Source organism: Pezoporus flaviventris, unplaced genomic scaffold (assembly GCF_033815535.1).
Source record: "Pezoporus flaviventris isolate CSIRO_AGI_PZ_B2104156 unplaced genomic scaffold, CSIRO_AGI_Pfla_v1 ptg000047l, whole genome shotgun sequence".
NCBI classification, from domain to species: Eukaryota; Metazoa; Chordata; class Aves; order Psittaciformes; family Psittacidae; genus Pezoporus; species Pezoporus flaviventris.
The window spans coordinates 17,563,597-17,588,538 of record NW_026892595.1 but is presented as its reverse complement, the minus strand read 5'-3'; the positions used below and the strand labels follow the sequence as shown (position 1 = coordinate 17,588,538).

At 38.5% G+C, this 24,942-nt stretch overlaps 1 protein-coding gene across 4 annotated transcripts in view; it reads right to left on the bottom strand.

Moving 5' to 3' along the window:
* The window catches only part of PPP1R9A (protein phosphatase 1 regulatory subunit 9A), a 138,058-nt gene that overhangs the window by 20,491 nt on the left and 92,625 nt on the right, over window positions 1-24,942 (bottom strand). For all 4 annotated transcript variants that reach the window (XM_061468506.1, XM_061468507.1, XM_061468508.1 and 1 more), the window contains exons 6-11: window positions 24,480-24,615; window positions 16,189-16,344; window positions 10,862-10,915; window positions 8,302-8,531; window positions 6,789-6,885; window positions 6,488-6,656 (exon numbers count right to left, since the gene is read on the bottom strand). In XM_061468506.1, the coding sequence (XP_061324490.1) occupies window positions 6,488-6,656; window positions 6,789-6,885; window positions 8,302-8,531; window positions 10,862-10,915; window positions 16,189-16,344; window positions 24,480-24,615 (842 nt within the window). The remainder of the gene's footprint in view (window positions 1-6,487; window positions 6,657-6,788; window positions 6,886-8,301; window positions 8,532-10,861; window positions 10,916-16,188; window positions 16,345-24,479; window positions 24,616-24,942) is intronic.

The window sequence follows — 24,942 nt, the reverse complement described above, 5'->3', positions numbered from 1 at the left end:
TCACAGAATAAATATCTAGAGCAGTCCTCAGGCTGCTCTTCTTTTTAACACAATCGGAATGGCTTACAGATTTAAAGAACATGACTTGTTCTCTCCTGTACTTACTGTCCCCAGAAATAACATTGTCCAATACACGCAAAAGATGAACAAGCGTATCTGCAGTCAGTAGCACACAGAGAGTGACACAGGTAGTACCAAAATAATCAGATAACCATTTGTGATCAGACTGATTTACAGGCAGCCTTTCACAGGATTACAAAATGTGTGTTAAATTCATTCCTTTGGACCTACAGTGAAACAGGTTGCTTACCCTATCAATCTGTCCCCCTCAGGAAGGGGAGAAAGTCCAATCCTCCACTGGATTCTGAGGTCTGCTGTTTAAAGGTCTACATGACCTCAATTGTTCACCCCAATCCTTCTGCAAGTAAAAGTATCTTTTCATTAGCACCTGACACTCATTTCTTACTTCCTCCCTTGCCACACTGTCCTCAGAACCTTTTATTTTCTCTTGTAGATTCTTCTCTCATTCATGCAGTTCCTTCAAACTCTCAAAATTTATGTAAACCCTGGTAAACTTAAGCAAAACAACTCTGTCAGCACCAACCATCGTGGTCCCTCATACAAACAGATTGATCTAAGTGACCTAACACAAATAGGTCACTGAGCTCAATCAGATCACTCAGGGCACTCAGTTGCCTCCCTGCACTCAGATGACATCAGAAGACACTCTGCCAAGCCCCCTTCCTTAAGCAGGAGTCTAGAGAACACGATCATTACTGTGATTATCACCATCCACTACAGTTGTCTGGTTTCAGCTTTCCAACAGCAACATGTTTTGGTAAAATCATTAGCAAGGAAGAACCTGCAAGTACTGAAAAAAATTTGCAATGCAACCAGCTGTAAGTGATGCTGCATAAAGTTTATGATGACAGTGAAAATGAAATGAAAGTATCCATCCAGAAGGTTTATGAAAGGCATTCCAAATCACTGCTGTTCAAGGCCATCATCTGTACAGGAGGGAAGGGACTCTGGTTCTCCCTGCTTAGAAAAATTACTGTACTGTGGACATGGACTGTTAGATCTGTCATTATCCTGGTCTAATCGTTTAAAAACTGTCTGAGAGATATGCAGTAAGGCAGCAGTAATTATCACAACAAAATCCAACAAAATGTCACCAGAAGTTTTGGATGAAAGCCAGGAGATGCACTCTTCTTAACTTCTGTACTTTCTGAACATCTGGGGTTTGCACGGATGTTGTTTTCTACCATATATAGTTAACAGAACGAAATGGGGAAAAAACAAGCAAAATGCCAGTGCTCCAGTATTTTTATATATCATCAGCAAAGAGCTGGACACTGTCACTCTCATGCTTACTCACTGCTGCCTTTGTACGTATAACTTTCTGCTAGAAAAATTGCAAAAACCTATTTCTTTGGTTTTCAAGGGAAAGCGGTTTCAGATCTTTCCCCTTTCATCTACTGCCCAAATACTGTTATGCCATTCATGAAAACTGGAGAAATATTTCACATAAAAAATAGAACAATGAAATCACCTTACTTGCCTAAATTCAAAGCCACCCTATTTTCGAATTCTTGTGAGCAAACCCTTCGTATATGGCTTGTCTCTACAAACAGAGCTAATGTAACTTCACTTTACCTAGCCATCAATCATCCACTCACATGAAATCTGAGTATTTCAACAAGTTTAGCATTGTACAAAGCTGGAGTAAGACAAAACATATTTTAAAAGGTGTTTTTGCAGTTTACAGCACACAAGGAATAGATTCTTTATGGTTTTCACTTTTTTTCTTTTAATCCTCATAGTACAAATCAAACCAGAATCCCTTAACTTACTTGTCTGGAGTACTGCATTCACAACACACTAATTAATTAGAAGCCGATCTTACAGGCATTTTTGCTTTAAACAAATACAACCAGAGTAATCTCAGCCTCACTGAAGTCAGTGAAAAAACACTGACCCACTTGAGCAAACCTGGAATTTTCCCACACCATCCTGACCTTCAGTCTCAGAAAATGTCATTTCACCAAGAGTGGAAGCAACTCAGTGATTTTCCACACCCAAATGAAGAGCTCTTGCTCTTCCTCTTGCTGTCACAAACCACGGGCTCAGAGTGCCCCAGGATTTGGACTGCAGTTTGCTGATTCAAATGACTGACCCAACAGACACGATCCAGTTTTAGTCTGACACTCTGACCTCTTCCCCTGTTGGTCATTTTCTACTGTTCCAGTCAGTCAGTGTGCACAGACAGAAGTGTGTAAGTACTCAAACAGGAAAATGTAAGAAGCAGACCCAGATGGCTGGACAAAGGCATGGATGGTGTGGGGTCTGCCGTATCAGCAGCAATGATCTGTCAGTTCAGCTCAAACTGTCTCGATATCACAGCCACAGGTTGAGTTAGTATGCCTGCAAATAACTGAGGGGTAAGACTTCTTCAAGCCCATTTTTATTTTTGCAGATTTCTGTTGTCTTAAAGCACTGCAAAGACTTCCAGTACCATGTTCTGCTTTTCTTCCTTGTGTATGAGTTAAATTCTACATTCATATGACACTACAGAATCATTAGCATTATCTGACTTGTAATTATGCTTCTACTGCAAGTACTCCATAGGATAACTGCATGCTGTTGTGACTTGAACTGCTTGTATTTACTCTTTCAGATGTACACACTTCCACACATCCCTTCCTTTCACTTCTGAAATTATGCAAACTACCGACACAGCACTGCAAATGGTTATTCAGAAAAGTGGTCAAAGCAAAATACCACCTGGGCTCCCTTCTCCCCTGAGCTGGGCTGCTTGCACTCAGTGGTTGCTCTCTGTTGTGCTACAAGTACCTGACCATGGTTTGACCTGTTGCAAAATGGAGCTCACTCAGCATCAGCAGGGGTTTCCTGCCTTCACACATCACAGCTGCATTTAAACTGGGCTCTCATTGTTGGGTCATGTGGATCTGGACTCGAGCCACAGCCCATGGACAGACTTCCCTGCTTGCCCTCAGAGCTGCCTCACCACGAGTTTGCCTTGGATCCCAGCTGACCCTGGTTTCCACCATTGGACCTGGCCTGCTTGCTGCGCTCGGGTGCACTGGGACTGGGCTGCTTTTGGGTGGTCTCCTCAAAAGCCACGTGTTGTCACCCTCAGTCCCAGCTCCCTCTTTTGCAGAGAGCTGCTGGCCCTCACTGCTTCCCAGCACAAACATGCACCCTGCATGTTTCCCTAGGAATCTTGCAACCCACTGGGAAGCCTTACAAATCTCTCACATAAAGTCTTAACAGGTTTTATTTTGCTCTCAGAGATGAGATAATCACACTTCCTTTCAGCAGGCATTTAACCACTTGACTCCAATGGGCTTCCATCTGAATTATTTCAGTACCATCGTGGAGCAGGAAACAGCTCACCTGTCCTCCTACTGTTTTTCCATTACACAGGCTGATAGACTTTAAAATCTCCTTCTGTGAACTGATGCATCCCTGGGTTTCCCGAGGCACCCAGAAAGTATAGCCATCAGAGCAGCCTGAACAGGCATTTACACAGAGATGAGCAAATACCGTCAAAGTCAGCATCAGCACTGCGCTATTTAGATTTCAGACCACTGACTTCTTCCAGTAAATAGCTTGATTCTCTATTGCAGACACAGCTCATGACCACTAAACCAGAAAACTACAATGACTTCATTTATTTTTTTTGAATCTCAGAATAAATCATGTATTTGTAAAAGAAACACAATCCTTAAGCTTCTAGCATTCTCTAGAAAAGGAAAGGAAGAACTCTGTGTGCCACAATGGTTTTGATTTTCTAACTTCCACTGACGTTACTGGCAACCCCTCAAACTCAGTATGAGGTTACATTACAGCCTGAGGAGTCACAGAGTCTGGCACGATGCTAAACACGGCTGGAGCACCTGCAGCATCAGGGACAGCTATGCTCATACATAAGCAACTGTCAAGCCATATCCTTTATTTCTTCCCAAAATTTATTACCATGCAAGAATGTAATAAACACCTCAGATCACACCGAAGTAAAAAGCATACCTGGTATCATTTTAATTAAAATACATGTTTATTATATAACCTGATTTTTTTGAGGGAAGACAGACATGCAAACTTCAGAACAAAAATTAGGGCATGGGGCTGTGTACATGCAGTCCCTCCCCACAATCCTAATTCCAAGGCCTGATAAAGCAGTGTGTGTTACACTCGATAGACAAAAGCCAGTAAAGAGACTGGAGCACTTGTGCGGATGTCACAGAGTGCACAACACATTGCACCTCGAGGAACTCTGCTCACCCTCCAAAGACATCATGGACATCTCCCCTGCCCTTTATAGCACCTCTGCAAACATCCATGGGTTGATCAGTAAACACACGAACTGTTAGTCATTGGTATTATAAGACAATGGTAAGTTGTCTTCTTAAAAGGCTCACACAAAGGTGATATGGAGACACAGGCTCTTTGTCTGCAAAACACTGCATTACAGCCTGATACAGACTTCAGAGACTCTGACAGAGAATTTACTGGGAAAGGTATATGGAAGTCAAATACTGCTACAGCATATTTAGGGATCTCTTTGTTTTAAAAACTTACTTTTTTCTCATGTTAAAAATACAAATCCAGCCTGGAATCTAAGGTCTAATTATGCTTTTTCTGCATTCAAAAAATCACTGCTGATTGTTTATTTTCCTAGCAAATGATTTGTGTTTGTATTCAGGTGGTTAAACTTGGGCATTTAAATTCACAGATCATCTACTCTAACTCTCAGAAGTACTGAACACCGGTAACATTTCTCCAGGGGAACATTTTTGCAATGAAAAATGGCAGCTCTTGGAAAATGAGAGTTTTCAGGCAAATATATTAATTAAAAAATATAATTTGAAAGTAGGAGCATGCAGAGATGTAATGCTGTACAAAGAATTTCCAAAGTTTGAGAAATAATGTTACAATTTATTATTATTTCTATTTTTTTTACATGTAGAAATTCCTGGTTTTCAGCTCTTGAGCCATAGATGTATGTTGACATTGTTACAACGGTAAGTGTAAACATGGGTTTTGTGAGTCAGGTAAAGAAAACACACTTTCCTCTCCTGATGCAAATTAATGAAAGAGTTTTTGTTAATAGCATTGCCGAATATTAAATATTTTGTAACAATTACTGAGTTTCTCTGTGGCAGAAATAAAGACTTTCTTGTCATCCTGACCACTCAGGAGGTTTTAGTGTAATAAAGACTCGCTAGAAAGAAAGAGCTCTTGGAAATCAACTCAAGGTCTGCAGATCACCTAAATACTGTTTCAGCAGGACTAGTTCTTTTTTTTACACATATTTTGTTGAAAATGTAATTCATATCCATTTGTTTGCAGAGCGATATTGTTTGGGTCCACACATGAAATAACTGCTAAAACATCAATTTTATTAAAACACCTCTGTGCTTGATAGAAATTAATTTTGTTGTTAATGTAATGCCTTTTTTATTTTAACCAGAGAAATAAGTAATATTATTGTTTATTTAAAATTAAACCTGTATAGGAATAGAGTCTGGTGGTTCCTTGTCAGAATCCCAACACCTCCGATACCTGATTCCAGAGATGATACTAAACAGACAGTAAGTACTGCTCTTGTTCCAAACAATTTTATTTCATAGCTGTGGACCTAAAATTGGCTTCAATTCTGCAAATACTTTCAAAGTGAGGAGCTACTCACAATTTTCAGGCACAGCCTGAAACACGGGAACGATCTTTCCTATGCAATACAAGTAAAGATTACAGTCACTCTACTGACAGCATCTCTCCAGATCTCACTGCTGCAACAAACTGCTTTGGCTCTTTGGTAATGTAGAATGAAGTCTTACAAGTCTTAATATGTAAATCAGGCTGTGCTATAGCTGAATAAGACTTTTAAATCTTATTCAGATTATTTAATAGTTTATGCACTACCAAATAATTTTCATTTTATTCACAGAAGGCTCCATCCTGAGAAATGATGAGTGCCACCCACATGGTTTCTTCTGATGTTTGTACCAAGGTGAGATCAGAACCTGCAGAGATCTGCTCAAAATGGTGGATTCAACATTGTTTTTCTCATTCTGGTAACTTTGCTCTTTTGAGATCTTTGGTGGTTAAGTAATTAAGGTCAGATTCAGGAACACAGGAGAAAACCAGTTTTCTCCTACTTTATTAACATAACGGAAGTGTCAAACTAAACCTAAATGTTGATGGCATCCCACTGGAAGCCTTAAGGAATAAATAATGCTCTTTGCTTTATTAGCACTTAGTCATTTCCATTTCTGTAAGAATATGCAATGTACAGCTATTCTGGGACACTATATTGGCATGATTTGGTATAATCCTGCTATAGATGTCACTAGATAATGAATTTTGGAAAAAATCCCTGCGTTTTTGTTTCTTCTAAATCCTAAATGGTAACCATGCTATTTACATATGTATTAATAAGAGTTACAGCTTGGTTCAAACAAACCTTGACTTAAGCCATCCAGGCACACTTGCTTAGTATCCAGATTTTCCACCGGATCTCCTCTAGAAACTTCTCCAAAAGATGTCTGCCTTTCAAAAATGTTGTTGTTATTGTTAACCTGGCTCCCATTTTGCTTCATTAGCCTGAAAACTTCTGATTCCAAGTCTCGTATCTGAAAGAAATACAACACAATGTTACCCATAACACACACACACACATATCCATTAGAGATGGTTCCAGCACGACCCAGGAATATCAGACAGAATTGTCTCATTGTTCAAACATGAGAGTAAATACTACTCACACGAGCTTGTAAGCCTTGAACCTCTGCAAGATGTGCTTTCTCCAAATCTTCTATTTTCTTTCGTTCAGCTTCCTGGCGTTTGATGAAGTCAAGTTCTCTTGGGGGAAAAAAAAAAAGATACATTTGCTGTCATCAAAGCAATCAGATTCAAACAGAAAACAAAATGATCTGATGTATCTTATGCTATGCATCAGAAAAATCTGTCCTTAACAAATAATTTATTACTAACCTAGTAATGAGTATGAAACTGCTATTAGGAAAAAACTGGACAATTACTTAGTTGAAGTGAATACACTAGGTGAAGATATTAAAATGGTAAGAGGAATTCTGTGGGGAGAAAAACCTCAGTTGTTCTAATTGATAATCAAAACAGTTAAAAACCAAACTTATTTTCATAATCTGTATTTACAAATGAAAACTGCTAGCTAGGTTTGTGCTGTTTTCTGTTGTAGGAAATGGAGAAAACCTGTTTTGTTAGGGTATGACTGCGTTTCTTCACAGAAAGGACATCCATAAGTTTCCAGGTACAAATCTAGTTTTTTAGTAAGCTCTAAGGAGATCTGTAGGGGATTTTAGGAGTCTGAGAAAGTTAAAAACAACTGACTAGACCTTTTACTAATATAAAGCAGAATAACAACAGAAAGGCTATCCAAGCTCATTCTTGCTGTTTTCCATATTTCTTTTTATTTTGAAAATCTAAGATGTTTGTGACAGAAAGCACACAATATGCCAGATGGTTCTGCAACAGTCACAAAATTCCAAGCTGTGTGATGACATTTTAACTATTTAAACCCCTTTTTAATGGGACAGTATATTCCAGTCTGCACTCCCAGTTGTCACTTGACAGTGCTGTATGGTTTTGAGTTTTCTTCTTTAAATGAGCACATTTCAGCAGAAAATGGAAACGCTCCTGCAAAAAAAAAACCACCAAAAAACAACAACTGCGGGGAATGTAAGCTGTTATAGAAATATAAGATGTTATTGCTCTTGCTAGCCAACAGGGAGAGGGGACCATATGAAACAGAGGGGCCAGGTAATCATCAGTTAGCTCAACTCAGCTCAAATATTCTTGGCATCTATGAGAAGAAAAATAAAACGTAAAATGTAACAGAACAATTTTCTTCCTGATGTTACATGAGAACATAGCAGGAGTGAATCCAGCTGACACAATACCAGTATAAATTGCTGCAACCTTGACAATCAAATGCTTTATTATGATTACTCTTTGTCGCTTGCTATCACATCATTGAGTTATTTAGTAACTTTCCAAGCTGGAATACTACAGACTAAGTCTTTAGTTATAGTATTTTTTGTCAGTAATACTAAATTAATACTTGAGCACTACTAACATTCTGCCATAATAAAGAGCTTATGTTTTTCATTAAGAAAAGGTGAAAAAATAGTGTTTACCTTTCAGGTGTTTAATAGTGAGTTTCATATTTCAAAATACATCACATATATGTTTCTTATCTGACCACTAAGTCATTTGCTGACCCTGGTGTAGACTGCTTACTTTTGCTGAAAATCCTTGATTAATTTCTTTGCCTTGTTATATTTCTTCTCCAGAGCCTGATACTGGCTTTGCGTCTCCTTTAGGTGCTCATTCACCGTGTGACACAGGGTTTGTGCCTCAATCCAGTAACTCTCTAATTTCATCATCCTTTCCTTATTCTCCTCAATGTTCTGCTGGAGCTGGGTCTTCTCCAATTCCCACCTCACCTTCTCATTCTCAGCAGTCTGCAGCTGAACAAAAGAGTGGAGATGCAGTCAGTAAAAAGCTGCAAAGCAGAGCCTAATAGTTCAGCATTAATTCAAACAACACAAACGGTGAAAATCTGTGAATTAATAACTATAATAGTAATATGCTAGTAGTGGAAAGAGAAGAAAAGAGGCTGATACATATATAGGAAGGAAATAGAACCTTTGCTCTGTGTTCCAGTGCAGCCCTTATGCTTCTCTGCATTATACTAACACACTTCAAAATGTCAATAGTGGAGTATTCAGGCAAATTGTGGCATTAATCAGTAAGCACTGGGGATGCATTCTGCTCTGAGCATGTGGCTCAGGTGTTACAAAGCATTCACACACTTAAATAAAATGATGAAATTTTTATTTTGGGGAGAATCTGATTTCAAGGTTCTGTATTTGATTTAAGAACAATTTAGAAAGCAACAGGAGAGAAAGCCAATTGCAACTAATCTATCTGCTTTTTTACCCAAGTTAGAAATCCTACTGAATTCTTACAATGTCTGCTTTCCTGTCATAATCTTGTTTAATCTAGAAAGCCTGATAAAAGATGGAGCATAATTCAGAATTTAACATCGGGTCACAACTTAGAGTCTTTTTTCACTTAAGCGAGCGAGAGTTTTGCATCCAGTACTGAAACTATGCCAGAACTATTACGAGGACAAAGAGAATCTGTTACAAATATATTACTCTTGTTTTCTTTAAACTTGCTTAATGAGTTGTAAGGAGCCAATGTGAAAGGGGAAAACATGTCCTTGCTGTTGAAGATTTCAGGTGCTAATTCTGCCAAACACAGCCCTGCGTAACTCTATGACCAGCGCAGTTCCACTGATAGTTCCACTCTTTGGAACCAATGGAGCCTTATGACCTCTTCCAAGTGACCTCAGAGAAGTCTGAATTTTACTGCTGAGTTTATAATAAATATTGTCTCCTTCACTAGATCGTTTTGTTACATTTTTTCATGTTAGGCTTCTCACTTCCCAAATGAAGCTAGCTATGGGTTTCAATGTTTGGTACTGGATAAAGGTAGGGTTGTTCAGCAGCTTCTATATTTTAGCTCCAGAATGTCTAGAAAAGAAAAAATGACTTAACATCACTGTTTACTGATCAAGACTGTTTAATTTGCTCTTGGCAGTTCTGCTAGCATCATGAATGATATGCACACAAAGAAAATAACTTGTTTTGCAGTTTTATCAGTAATATACCTAAACTAGCCACATCTTCTTCAGCTCTACTGAAAACACTAGGGAAAGAAGTCCAACATAAAAAGGTACAATAACCCGAGTCTTGCAAATGGATTTGCACAGATGAATGTTTACACCCACACATCATTGCCATCAAGTCAGTGGGGCTCGGCACAATCCCAAAGGATTCACCGTGTGGCTCTGATTCCTAGACAGGAACTGGAAAGAAAGATTTCTGACTTTCTGAACTGGAACAATACAACAGAAATTGTCCTTACAGAAAATAGTTGCACTTTGAATTTGTTTTTAATGATAATTTATACAGATTTGACAAACACTATGCAAATACATGGTGGGTGCAAATGTTGCTAGTAACAATCTAAAATCTTTTTCTGAAGTACAATTTTCTCTTCTTTTTATTTCCTTTATAATAAGAGAAAGATGTCATTATAAAACCTAATATTACTCAACAACTGAATTATCAGTTGACTTCTCATAAAGGTTATCCTAGTACAGAAAATACTATTCCTTTTTATTGCTATAGCAAATTCAATCTAACAACTAGCAACCGATTGTGAGATAATGTTTTCTGTTAAATTGGGAAGGTTTTTCCTTTCTAGAGTATCTTTTAAAGAATACTGCAACAATATGAAACAGCACCTTTTCGTTCTGTGCATAAAAAGCAATTTCTATTAAATACCTTTAAATAATTTAGAGAGTTTTTTCAAATGTCAAAAAAAGGAAACTACCATAAACAGGAAACTTTAACATCGCTGGTAAATAAATAACCTACTAACTTAGACTTGAATATTCAATCCAAATATAATTTAAAAACCTGAGAAAATGCATTAGAATTGTAAAATTATAAATCTGCCATTTAGTCATTATGATACCCCTTAAAACGTACGTTTAATCGAAGCTACACAAGTTGGCAGTTTCTCTGAATAGCAGCACTTAAGATTTTAGTTGAAACTTGGAATAAAGAATATACACTGAGACAAGGTTTAGCTGAGCTCCTGTGCTTCTTAAGCAGCCTTTAATAAAAATGTTGACTTCTCCATCCACATAAAGATACACATGTTCAGATCTGATTTTGCACAAGAGGAAAAAAAAAGCATGTATGAACCATATATTGATTCTTACCTTTGTCTTCAGCTTCTGAATTTCAGCTTCTGTAACTGCATGTTTGATTTGCAACTAAAATTGAAAATATAAAATAAACAAGTCACAGACAGTACTCCAATATTTTTAAAGCCTGTGCTGCAAGTTGAATACCTTTTACATAGCAGAAGGCCTTGAAGAGTGCTGCACTGCAGTAGATTGTAAATTAAAATGTCTAGCTTGCAAAATGACTCAGTCTGTGCAACCTAATTAAAGTTAGGATGCCGTCTAACCACTCATAATTTCAAATCAGAACATCCAATCTGTTTAGAAAAACCAAATGTCTTCTGCTTATAAAAAAAAAAGGAAAAAGATGTTATCCTGCTGGGCTTTGCTCTCCTCTGATGTGAATGTGAAATACGTCCCAGTGCTGCCAGGAAGTCCCATCGCATTGATAAAAGCAGGCACAGTACAAAAAAGCAAATATGGAAATAAGCGATTTAACAACTCAGGAAGTCAGGAAAACCTTGAGGGAAAATTCCACACATTTATTTCATGCAAGAAAAATGATAAACTGATGCTATCCTTCTCCACCATTAGTTGGAATTATCTGCTCAAGCTAGCTAATCTCAATTGAGAGCGGTTACATGGGGAAACCGTAAAAACCAGCAAACAGTATTCAAGCACACAAAATGATTGCAAGTAGATTAACAGACCAGGCAGGGCACTAAAGGTTGTAGTTACATTATAAAGCAGCGTGCCACAACAGCAGTGGATCTGTACAGTGAAAGGGTCAGTGTTGAGGACTTTGCATCCACCTGCACACTTTCCAGGGGAATTTCTTTTGGACTAACCTACATTAGCCTGATCCTGTGGAGCGAATACTCCTTAGCTCTTTGTACGTATTAGGAAAAGCCGAAATCTTTAGTTTTACCCCAAAGGTCTGCATTCGCAGGCTTCAAGAACACTCTGAAGAACAAATCAGACCACAGCATAACCCTAATACAAGTGGAAATGAAGATGCACACGCACCCAATCCTGCTCTGCACCCAAATCCCTGCTGCTCTATTTTTTAAAGCAGGCAGCATGGACAAACTTCTGACAGGCCTCAAAACCATTATCTAATACACTGTTTAATCTGAATCAGTGACTTTGGGTGTTGTTGGGTAAGGAGTTGACGGCAAGGGCAAAACCTGAATTACAGCCTTAGCTGTCAGTGACAAAGTCTTTGTCCATTATTTATGAATACCAGGAATAGCTATGCAAACACATGCTTTACATGGGGGTTACTTCTTTTACAAGACTAATGGGAGCCTTTGGGAATAGTGTATATTGAGCTAATGGAGTACGTGAGGCAGCTGTACTGAACCAGAAGTTATCATCTGTGGTGAAGCAATGGTCACGTTCTTGAAAACCAGGCTGTTAGTGAAAAAACGTAAAAATAATTCAAAAGAGAAGTTCTTCTGCAGGAGAAAAGTAATTTTCAAAATGGCAGAAGCCATCACAGAACTGATCAATAAAAGAATCTTTGAGAAAAGCAAAGCTGCTTTTGGAATTCCCTTTTCATGGAGCCTCTTGCATGCACTTCTTGTGGCATGTGAAATGCCCATTCTCAGATGCAGTCGGGTTTGCAAGTCAGTCTTACCTGAGCTAGTGAATAAAACTAGTCCTTTCTTGTGGAGAATTACTGAATTTATGCTGGAAGGAATTAAGGAGACACTGATACAACCAGTTCCACCTCAGGAACAGTTTAGGAACACTGTCTCCAGAGGAGACTATAATAACTTCTAGTCCCCAGGATCATCTGCTACTTACACTCATTTTTTGACTTTGCATTGAAGATTTCTATCAATCTTCACATGCTCAGTGAGGGTAGATACAAGATTTCTTTTCAAATGAAGCCAGTCATTGAGTGGTGTTAATGGCAAGAAGTGGGTGGTGGTGCTACTCCACCCAGTAGACCAGGAAGCTAAGAAGGATATATACATTTCTGTAACTAACTAAACACAGTAGAGGAAACTAAGGAGATACTTCGATGAACATTTGCAAGAGGTTACTTGCAATTTTTGAGCTCCCTCATTCCAACCTCTGATCGACAATTTTCAGAGCTGAGGACTATTTTCTCCTAACATTCCATTTCTGTTGGCAGTGAAAAATTACAAAAGAATCACCTCAAAATGTATGGTGTGTATAAAGTGCCCAGGCCTTAATTCTGCTACCTCATTGTACTGGAGTGAGATGAAATCAGAGAAAGGATGGATGAGCTAGACTTTGCCCTTTGCAGAGTTAATAATGAAATCAAAAAGCCAAGACTCAGAGCCTCAGGCTATCTGCTTACAATCCATTCCCATCTCTTCTAAAAGCCCACACACCCATAAGCAGCACTTAAACAGCTTATTATTACATACAAATAATCTCCAAATTGTTGCATAAATGACAATCTGCTCAGGTACAGATGGTTTTAACAGTTATTTTTATACTCTGTTATTAAGTTAAAAAATGAATACTGAGCACCCAGTCAGATCATTGAATCAGTGCACAGCAGAGCAGATCCCACTGAGGCAGAAGAAAAAAGACACTTCCCCGCTGAACAGACAAACGTGTAGCTGGTCATCTACTTTCTTCTTTTCCTTTTTTAAAGAACTATTTATGCTTGCATAATACTAACACATTTATTGGTTAGACTGAACAACAGGCAAGGTCAACTGTTTGGCAATCAAATCTGGGCACTATAATTAAAAATTTTCAATCAAGTTTACTAATAGGGGTGCAGAAATACCTTACTCCATGTCCCACACGACAAATTCTTGGCAGTTACTCTTTTGCATTGTTATGGGGTTTAGTCAATGAAGCTGAAATCAAAGTGAATGAAGCTTCATTTTAACGAAGACATTTTGACTCATTTTTGGCACATTTCCTTCTGAAATATATATTGAAAAGCTGACTAATTTTTTTCAACACTATAAAACGTTTTATAAAAAATTGAGAAAATCATATAAAAATAGAGAAAATTAACTGAATTCACCTAATACCAAAAGGCAGGATGGAAAGTAAAGCTAGCAAATGTTAATATATCCAGAGTACACTGGGGAAAAAAGTACTCAATGGAATTTAATAATCTCCATGGCAATTTTAATGTATTCATTACATATTTTTGCATAATAATCCATTTTTCATATATTTCATTACAATATGAAATGTACACTTAATTCTTATATATGATGTCCCTTCTCCCCACAGATCTTGTCTCTCTTCAAACATCACAGCTAAAATAAAGCTTCTAGCTCTCTCTCTCAAAGCAGTTAGGGAAAAAATTAGGCCCATTTTCTGGTTTTAAAGCCAGGAAAACAAGACTTGCAGAAGTACTGCAATTCACCCATGTCCTGGGCTGCTTAAACCATGACACCCAGAAAAGCCCATCTCTCTTTTGACTTTCATTCCAGAACCAAGGCATTTCAAACAAGCGAGCTCTCAGAGCATGTGAGCACGTTTTTCATTGCAAAGACTGAATTCAACTAATTAGGTCAAACTATTATGCGTAAAGATTACGTCCAACCCACTTGTTTAATACTTTCCTTAATCTCTGGAGTAAGAACACGAAAGAACAGTTATTCTTTAAATACAATTCCAGAAAACACTGTGTGGGCTTTTGCAGCGTGATCATGAACAAGTCCTCTAGTGTTGAAAGAATTCGGGGCAAATACCAGGAAAAATACACACTCTCACTCTGTAGCAGTCAACAAAATGCAGCTGTGTACTGTTAAATACAGTTATTGAAACAAAAGTGGCATATTCCTAACATCAGTAACTGTGTGGGTTACTGAAGAAGTCTGCTCTTCTGCAGCAGCGTTTTATGTTCTCAGGCTCTTGTCTGCACTTGACTTGGAGGACCCAAAGTCCCTCCACCTGATCTCTACACCAGTGGTTTTAGGCCATTACATAAGACAGGTCAGCAAAAGAGCTTCAAGACAGTTTGGACATGCTGAAATATGGCAACAGCCCAAGGTGATGGAAACTCTATTCAGGCATAGTTTGACAGGTAATCTAGTCAAAGGTGAGGGTTCTGCCCATCACTGTATCTATGGTTTGCACAGCCCTGGTACACTGGCATAATCAGAATGGTAGTGTTTGAGAAAGTATCACTATGTATGATGCACAGTATTAGAAAATGAAGTTAACTGTTCTGCTAATTTGCTTAAGAGCCTGGAACTTGAAATACAGAGCGAGAAAATTATTGGTAAAATAAAAAACTTTCAGGAAACAACAATGAATAACAGTACGCATCCAAAGGCTGCAAAAGGTATCTGCACAAAAGGGTTAAGACTGGTTGCTCATTGACTGATTCCTTTTCATACATTACTCCCACTAGAGAGTAAGATATACTTACAGAAGATAAAATATCTGGTTTGAATGGAGGGAAGGGGGGAGGACAGGGGAAGAAGGATAAAATGGGCAAAGGTTCTGCTGCTCAAATCTCCTATTAGGTTCTGGATACTTTCCATATTCCTGTATTTAAAATGTTCTTTGTTGTCATTACCCAGCCCATCACTGTGGGCTTAGAAAAAGCCAACTGTTTCATGTCTTTATTTGCATCAGAATTCAGGAAAGCTCACAAATAAAGCACATCAAAAGCACAACCTAAAATATGGAAGAAATATTTCTCAGTACTTTGTCATGTTAAGTTATATGAATTCAACGACTGCAATGAACACCAGTGACTCAAGCTCCAGACAGTACCAGTGGATGCTATACAAACTCTGTAAGCGCAGAATTTAATACAACACCAGCTTGAAATATGCCAGCTTCCCCAATACAGCATCTTTCTAAACACATGGCCAAACATATGATGCTGTTGTACACTGACAAGTCGCTACGTAATGGTACAGGATGAGCTCCACATGTCCCTTTTCACTGAAATTTAGATTTGATCTTTGGTTTTCCTGATCACTTTTGACTGGAATCTTACAAAACAAGAAAAAAGAAAAAAACAAACAAAAAAACCCCAAATGAATAACAAAAAAAAACACCCCAAAAGCAGCAGTCTGTGAACAGTGAATTAACTTGTACTCTGTCTTCCTGGTCACAAAATGCAAACTAAGTGCTGAAGGCAGACTAACTTCTCTACCGAAAACTAATTATCAATTACCCTCCATCAACACAGTAGTCACCTGAAATCTGATGCTAAAAAAATCTGAACAGTTCCATTTCTTTTAAGCAGAACTTTTGAAGTCATTCAAAAGTACTGAATATACGAACAGCTAGAAATCAACTCTCATTTTCAAGAGAAAAGACAAGCACTGAGCAATGGGATAACTAGAAATCTAATTCCAGTGAGATATTTCAGGAATATTTTCTGGTCTATAGCTTACCTCTTTGAATTTGTGAGCAAGCTTGCTGGTGTCCACGTCACTCGGGGAGAACATGTCATCATTTTCAGGGAGATCGAACACTTCAATAGCCATGTCACCTCCTGGAAGGACAGGTCCCATGTCGTCATCTTCTTCATCTGTGGCATATTCCCCTGTCTTAATTTTATAGCATTTAAGAAATTCCAGTTATCCTCTTATTAGGCAGAGACTGTTCAAAAAGTAATTAAGCTACTGTGCAAACACAGTACACTGCATACAAAAAAGGTTATCTATTTCTCTGGCTATAATCCCAGTGCTTATGAATTCTACCAGACAAAATACAACTCCACAGTAGCTATTTCAGAATAGTAAGAGAGAGAAGACAGGGTCTTAAGCATGACTGTCTCTGTATTCAATGGTTTTCACCCTTTTACAAGTGAGGCCTGTTTTCCATAGGAAGACCTCTCCAAATTCATCTCAGAGTTAGCAATGAATCTCTTCCAAACAGAAATAAAAGCAGAGCAGGACTGACAGGATCTTGATTAGTCTTTTGCAGTTTGGAGGAAGTAACTCTTCAGTGATATCCCATGGTGAATTTGAAAATCAACTGGTTTGTTCTTTATAAACAAATCAACAATAGAAAAGTCACATTCTCACAGACAACAGCAGGAAAAAGAAAACTCGAGTGCCAGAGACAAGTTCAGAGACTGATGTCAGTTTTTACTGAATTTTTAAGCTGAATAAGGAGCTGCTTCTAGCTAGTTTTAAACAGCAAATGCAGGTGTTTCTTGGGCTCTTAAACCATGAGATGTGAACAATTTGTTGACAAAACAGGATTTTAAAAAATCATAATTTAAAATCAGTATCTCAAGATAAAATAAAAAGATAATATTGAAAAGAAAAAGCCTGCAATATTAATCCCCAAGTTGCCTAGACAATCATTTGCACAGACACCTGTGCTCATCTCTGCCCATGCCGAACGTGGCTGGGTACCACTTCACTTCAGCAGGGCTCCCTCTGGAAGCCAGAGTACATCATGTACAGATCACAAACAGCCTGCTGGCTGTGCAAAAATAGTATAAAGCAAACACTTCCCTCAGGGCCACATCTGGATTTATAAAGCTTGGGACTCAATAAATACATGGAAAAGGAAGGGCGGGGGAAGGGGTGCAGTCCTTCTCATGTTTAGACAGTAATAACACCAAAATTTGACAAAGCTACTCAAGTTTTTGTTTCAGTTCCCAAGATGACACGTAATATCGTTATCAGAAGTATATTCCCAATAGCACCAGGATTATCTATTAGTGTCATTTTTTGTCAAAAGAACTTTTAAAAACAACATTTAAGAACTCAAATGTCCGAACAACAGTTTGAATCTCAACTTCCTACCTTAATTTAGTTTCCCAGCTGTTGTTTAGACTTATGTGAATCTCCCCCAACTAAAAAGCAGTGCATGGAAGCATGTAAGCCCAGGTGCACAAGTAGACATAGAGAAGTTATATGTATGCACCCAATAGGATGGTATACTTGCAATAAACCAGCACCATTTCTTGGACAAATAGCATATAAATCATAAACAGTTTGGGTTGGAAGGGACCTTTAGAGATCATGAAAAATCTATATTCTCCTCACTAAAGTTTTAAAAAGCAAAGAAAGGCAAACCGCACAGAAAGCACAGAATGAGTTAGTAAAATCTTCTGATGTTAAAAGAACCATCAAAAAGAAGGAAGTCACCAACATGCACAACTTCCATATATAAACATCACTGTTAAGGTGAGCCACTTCTTAGGACAGCTATCTCTATCTCTATTCTATATTCTCCAATGACATATACAGTTACAATTTATTTTACATACTTCACATCTACCAAAACTAAGAGCCTGAGTAGCCTTCAGCAAAAAAAAAAAAAAAGTTAACAGCTGATTTTGCTTCTTCTTTCCTTATTTGAAACAGAAGCAAAAGAACACACAATCCATCTCACTGGAGTTTTCAGGCATGTTAGCGTACAACTAAACACTGAAATTAAATTGATCATTCGGTATGTGTAGATCTCACACACACAAATTTCTTCTGTTATGTTACACTTGTAGTAACTTCTGTTCCTATTTTATTTCCCATGGCTATGTGCAGTTACTGTCTAAATGGAAAATTAGGCTGCTAACTCTCCTGGCTTTTTCCAGGAGCACGTATCACTGTCTTCACACACCATCAGGGCGGTGAAAAGCGGAACAACTAACTCAAAAATCCCAGTGAGATTTCAATGAAATGAATTATTGTGGGGACAAAATACTAGCCCAATCCATGTACTGCCAATTTTACAGTCACTTCTCTGAAAAAAAACAACCTATTTAGGTGGTACACAACTATCATTTCTACATGAAAAAAATCATCTTGGCAGGTCCATCAGCAGTGGCAAGGAAATCTCTGAAGTATGCGAAAGGAGGCAAAATAGGGTCATTAACTAGCAAACTTATACCCGGCTTATGTAAAAAAACAAGATCAGCTACATGTGCATTTAAAAAGAATAAATTAATATAATTAAAAATTCTAATTAGATTTTCCACTTTTGGTAAAAAATAAATCAGATGAATTTAGTTAAAACTGTTCAACATCTTTGTCAGTGACACGGACAGTGGGATTGAGTGCGCCTTCAGCAAGTTTGCCGATGACACCAAGCTGTGTGGTTCGGTTGATACACTGGAGGGAAGGAATGCCATCCAGAGGGACCTTGACATGCTTGTGAGGTGGGTTGATGCCAGCCTCATGAAGTTTAACCATGCCAAGTGCAAGGTTCTACACCTGGGTCGGAGCAATCCCAGGCACAGCTACAGGTTGGGCAGGGAAGAGATTCAGAGCAGCCCTAAAGAGAAGGACTTGGGGGTGTTGGTCAATGAGAAAATGAGCATAAGGTGGCTTCAGTGTGCACTCACAGCCCAGAAAGCCAACCGTATCCTGGGCTGCATCAAAAGGAGCGTGACCAGCAGGTCAAAGGAGGTGATCCTGCCCCTCTACTCTGCTCTCATGATATCTCACTTGGAGTATTGCGCGCAATTCTGGTGTCCTCAACATAAAAAGGACATGGAACTGTTGGAACAAGTCCAGAGGAGGGCCACGAGGATGATCAGGGACTGGAGCACCTCCTGTATGAAGACAGGCTGAGGAAGTTGGGGCTGTTCAGCCTGGAGAAGAGAAGGCTGCATGGAGACCTCATAGCAGCCTTCCAGTATCTGAAGGGGGGGCTATAGGGGTGCTGGGGAGGGACTATTCATTAGAGACTGTAGTGATAGGACAAGGGGTAACAGGTTAAAACTTAAACAGGGGAAGTTTAGATTGGATATAAGCAGGAAGTTCTTTACTGTTAGGGTGGTGAGGCACTGGAATGGGATGCCCAGGGAAGTTGCGAATGCTCCATCCCTGGTAGTGTTCAAGGCCAGGCTGGACAGAGCCTTGGGTGACATGGTTTAGTGTGAGGTGTTCCTGCCCATGGCAGGGGGGGTTGGAACTTGATGATCCTAAGGTCCTTTCCAACCCTAACTATTCTATGATTCTATGATCCCTCTAAAGACTTACACTAAAGAAAAGTACAGCATACAAAAAGAAAACCAAACACATATGAAGGAATAGGTTATACTGGGGAAAAATTCAAGAGCCGGCAATACTCTCCTGGCCTCCAGAGCCTAACTGTTTGAAGACAGTCATCAGGCAGCCAAAAATGAACACAAAGGAAAATCTTGCTTCAAATTGTACATAATGTGTGTCCGTGGGCACAGTCATTTTTGCTTCAATTAATGCAAAAAGTAGTCATCAAAGCAAAGCACTGCAGTTTGCTCAGGTAAACAAGACAGCAGGATTACACAAACACATTACAGAACACGGAAATAAATGGGACTTTTGCTCTCGTTTTCAAAAGAAAGCGATCTGATCTTGCAATCACATGAAAGACAAATTACAGGTTCAAAAGAACCAGTCTGTGCTTTAAGGAAATATATGTCATAAACTACATGAAACACGCTTTCCCTGAAAAAATTCTCTGCTGACTTTTGTTTCACCAGAAACTACGAAAAGGTTGCTCACACCCTGCACCAGTAAGCTTAGAATGGGAAGGTCAGTGTTTTACTAGGAGCAGCAAGGCACAGACAAGAGTTATTTTGTTTCAAAACAACAAAGCCTTGTGAGGTGAGTTGTTATTGTAGCTGCCTGAGGTTCCTTGCAATACATTTTGCTTTCTCGGGTGACAACAACAGTAACACTTTTTTTACTCGAAAGTCAGTGAAAACTTACATGCTCCTGAAGGAAAACCTCGGACTCTTCAGTCTGTATTGGTGAACAAAATTCATCCATGCAAAAGATCTATTTCTCCTTTCAGTAGTACCTAGGGCTTAAGCTCATCCAACCCACAGCAATAACTTCTGTTATTAGCCATTCAATTTTCCTATATGCTATTACAGCTAATAGCATGAAATTATCTTTATTAGCACAAAATGCAATTCCCCACTTTAAAGGCAAAATGGGTAACTCACATTGTTTAGCTGCCTTGTAAATTCTTGAAATGGGCCTAACACACCCAAGCGGAAAGAATGAGCACCAGCACCAGTCAGAATAATGCAGACAGACCTCCCCCAAATCACCATAACAAAGACTGCATCAAGATAAATGCTTTGTTTGTGCTGAAACTCTCCAAAATCAGGGAACACCACTGCAAGAACTATAGAAATAACTCAAGCCTGCATCTTCATTCGATTTTTTTCATGGCTTTTACTTAATATAGTGGTAAAAATTATATCAACCATCACTTTTACAAGAGTGCTTCATATTAATGATGTTGGAAAAGTACTCTCTGAGAGATTTTGTTTAACAAATGTATTCTTTGGGGTTAGATGTTCAAACAAATTGCAACGTGTGTGTCAAGATTTTCTTGAGTGGTTCTAATGTTGCTTTGGTCTAAGAATATCCTGATAAATAACAATGAAGAGTTAGAAAATATTCAAATTACTATTAGTGATATTAAAATACATTAAAATGTCACTTGCATAAAACTGCTTGTCTGTGGCCACAGAGTGAATAGAATTCTGTGATACATTACTAATTTCACACCCTGCAACAGTGTGCAGCCTGCAGGGTAACAGGTCATCTGCTTTATGTGGCTTCTTCCATTCACTGTAGAACATGGAGAAGATAATACCACATTCAAATCAGAATTCCAAGGAATGGCAGAATTTGACTAAAATGTGCCCAGAACACTGTGTTAACACAGGGGTGTCAAAGGTTTCTGTCAAGGATACAGATTTAGGTCACACTTAATACACTAAGTAGGAAATACAAAGATAGTACCTACTTCAAAGCCTTTTTGTTTTCTGACAGAATACTATAAATTAAAAAAAATGTGGGATTTCAGGAGCTGGTGATGAGCAAACTCTGCAGCAGCTTATCTAGGGGCAGTACCTGAAACAACATACTGTCCAGCTTTACTGTAGTTAGCACAAACTCATCTGGAAATGCCAACGCTGCCTACCCTAAGTAGTACTTGAGAAATAAGTGATACTCTGGGCTCTGTGTGTTCTGTGGGAGCTCAAGAGCACATTGTGAGCTATTGCACATTTACCCTGCTTGTCTTTGCCCACTGTGGGCATCTCTTTAGTGTTTGTCAGTTCTATACAAGGTTCTTTTGTTTGTTTGCAAAGATTTAAATGAAAGAGCATCTGAAAGCATCCTGCAACCCTGTGAAAATCTGCAGCCCATGCTAACAGCAGACTCTGAAGTGCAAGGATGCAGGGCATTTATATAGTAAATAATGTTTCTTTCGGGATCACTTATGTAGCAAATGATGTATTTTTCTGGAAACACTATCTGTATTAGTATGAAATTTCCCCAACAAAGAACTGTCATGTAACATTCCTGCAAGGAAATAGAATGAGGAGTTACAGCAGGCTAACAAGTTTTTCTTAGTGTCTGACTCAAGTCCAGAGCACACTGGCTCGCAGAAGTCAAAATTGTTTCAATAATGCTGCTATTTTAAAGAACACAGATCCTTCTCAAATAGCTAGATCCTGCTTGGGCTATGATGAAGACTGTCTTAAGTTTCAAAACAGAGGTAATCCAGCCAGCTGGTGGCACAGCAAAATAAAACACCAGGACTTGCAAATGCCTGGCACATGCTCTCTGGCTGTGATTTGACCAGCTCTACCAAACACAGTCGGATGCAGTGACTGCAGGACACAAAAACAGATCACGGATTTCCTGCTCTGGAAACCTGGTATGCTATTGCTGTCTTCGTGGTAAAGCCTCTGAGGCTCGACAGCCTCAATGGAGGGTTGAATAAAGATCATTTTCTTGTTTATTTATGCAGCTCTGTAGCTGGAAATCTATGTTACCATATTTTAAAAGCTGCCTGCAAATGAATAGGACAGTTTGATAGCTCTGAGACTAAGCAACTCCTGTATAATTCTGTGCCACTCAGCAATCTAAATATTCCTGAATTTCATGCACTCAGAATCACTATCACCTCGAGGAAATGGACTTGAAAGAGTAGGGGATTTTGTACATTTGTGGATATTCATTCAGATACTGTAAACTGAGATTTTCTTGCCCAAAAGATGCCCTGCCTACCAGAGTCAAAGAACACGGGGCTGGCAGTGGTGTGTGTTGTACAGCAACACAAACCCAGCCATGTTTGCCCCCACAGAGCAAGGTGAGCACAAAGTGTAATGCTCCTATTTGACAGTAAATGGAGTAGAAGTGCTTGTGGTGACCAAAATGTTTTTGAACTGCATCTAATGTGCATTAGATTATAGCTTCCATTATATCAATTGCCTGGGAATGGTGCAAGTTATGTGAGTTTACTTGGATGGCAGGCGACAAAAAGAAAAAAAATCCAAATCTGTGATGAGTTGTGAGAATTCTCTTGTCCCAAAGGCTAGAGGGGGTTGTCTCTTCTTGGTAGAATTCCTTCAAGAAATTAGTTAAGATTTTTAATTTTAATTCTAGACTCAACAGAAGCTAGAAGACTTGCATGCTTGTATGGTTTAAGGAAGGAACAGAGAGGATATGGATTTTCTGGCCTTCATGGTTTTGCACAGTACATACACATATGCATCCCTAACACAGACAAGTATGATTTTATTTATATGAATTAAATATGCACCTATGACAGGATTTATTTTAAAACATATAATATTTTTATTTTTAGCATCAGTAATATTATTAATATTAAAGTAAGTGAAAGCACCACTGGGGCTAGATAGGACTTTTACTTAGTCTTCTGGGACACCTGTTCTGACCAATTGCTAGTTCAAACTCTGAGTGTATGCTGATTTTATCCCAGAGTATCGCTTTTCCTATTTCACTGCTTAGAAGCCTTGTCTCAGTACCTAATGGAAAATGAAACTGAAATAAATGCATAGCATAAATTCTCTATCATCATCCCTTCTCTATTGCCTCCTTCCATAAAAAAAAACACAAAGTCTGCCCCAGGACAAAAGCACACCAATACATGGAGTCTGGCAATTTGCATAAAATTATGTAAGATAATGAAAAATGAAGGTGGTATGTTTGGTCTATGTGGAAGGGGTTTGTTACAACACCTGCCTTTTACCTTAACCCAGCAGATAATTGAGGGTATAACACAGACAGTAGTCTCTGAAAAAGTTCTCTCATGAATCTTTTCAACTATCTTGGTATTTAGGTATATTGGCAGTTTTCAGAGAACAGAAAGAAATAATAGAATATTTACTGTATAAAGTTGATAGTTTCAAAACCTTTGTACTGGGACATCAGACACTAATTGTGAACATCAATCTATCCTGTGGAGTATCTGTTCACCCAGAAGTAAAAAGCAAGAGTGTGGAAGGAGGGCTCTTACCTGGATTTCTTGGAGTATTTCTTAATGTTCTGAATTAAGAAGAACATAAGTTCTTCCAGGAAAAAAAAAAAAGGCCTAAAACTTCCTCAACCCTTTAAAAGTTAGAAGTGACTTTTACCAGCTTTCACAAAAACTACTGTTTCAGAAGCCAACTTTATTCCCTTATTTCAGAAAAGCATATGCCTTGAGAGGAAGAGCAATGATTACAGCAGCACTGACCAATTTGCTATTTGCTCTTCCGTAACAAAACAAGTATTTTAAGTTCATGTGGAAAACTTCTCAGTAACTTTGTTCTTCAAATAAGATTCACCATCAAAATCTGTAAAAATCAGCAGCAGAGGTAATGGAGAGGGCCAGAAGCTGACCTCTGAGTGACAATTAAAAAGAAGGAATTAGGAACAGAAAATAAAACATTAAAAAAAGAAGAAATAGTGAAGTGTTAATAGTCTGTTACCTCATCATCATCTGCATCATACTGTGCATAATGCTGCTCCAGCAGCTCTCTCTGGCGGCGTTCTTGTTCTAGAGTTTGGCTGATCAGCTGCGCAACCTCACTCACTTGTCCTGGTTTTTCCCTTCCGATTACAAACCTATACAAAATAGTAGTAAAAAAAAATTAGTCCTGTTGTTTTACCAAAGTTCTAGACATTTAGCTGTGTCTTGTACAGAGGGTGGCCTTTTCCTCCAAAGCTGTGATTGTTTTAAATGTGTTCTGTGGATGACATTCAAAAGAAAGGCACTACGTGCAAGACAAAGAGGGATCAGGCCATTAACAGTATTTACAGGAGGGTGAAAAAAGCAGTCAATACTAAAACCTTCACTCCAAATTTCAATAAAAAATATTTTCTGAACTTTACAGACACAGACCTAGAGCTGGGTCATTTTTAAAAAATATATCATCAATTCCATTCCCTTTA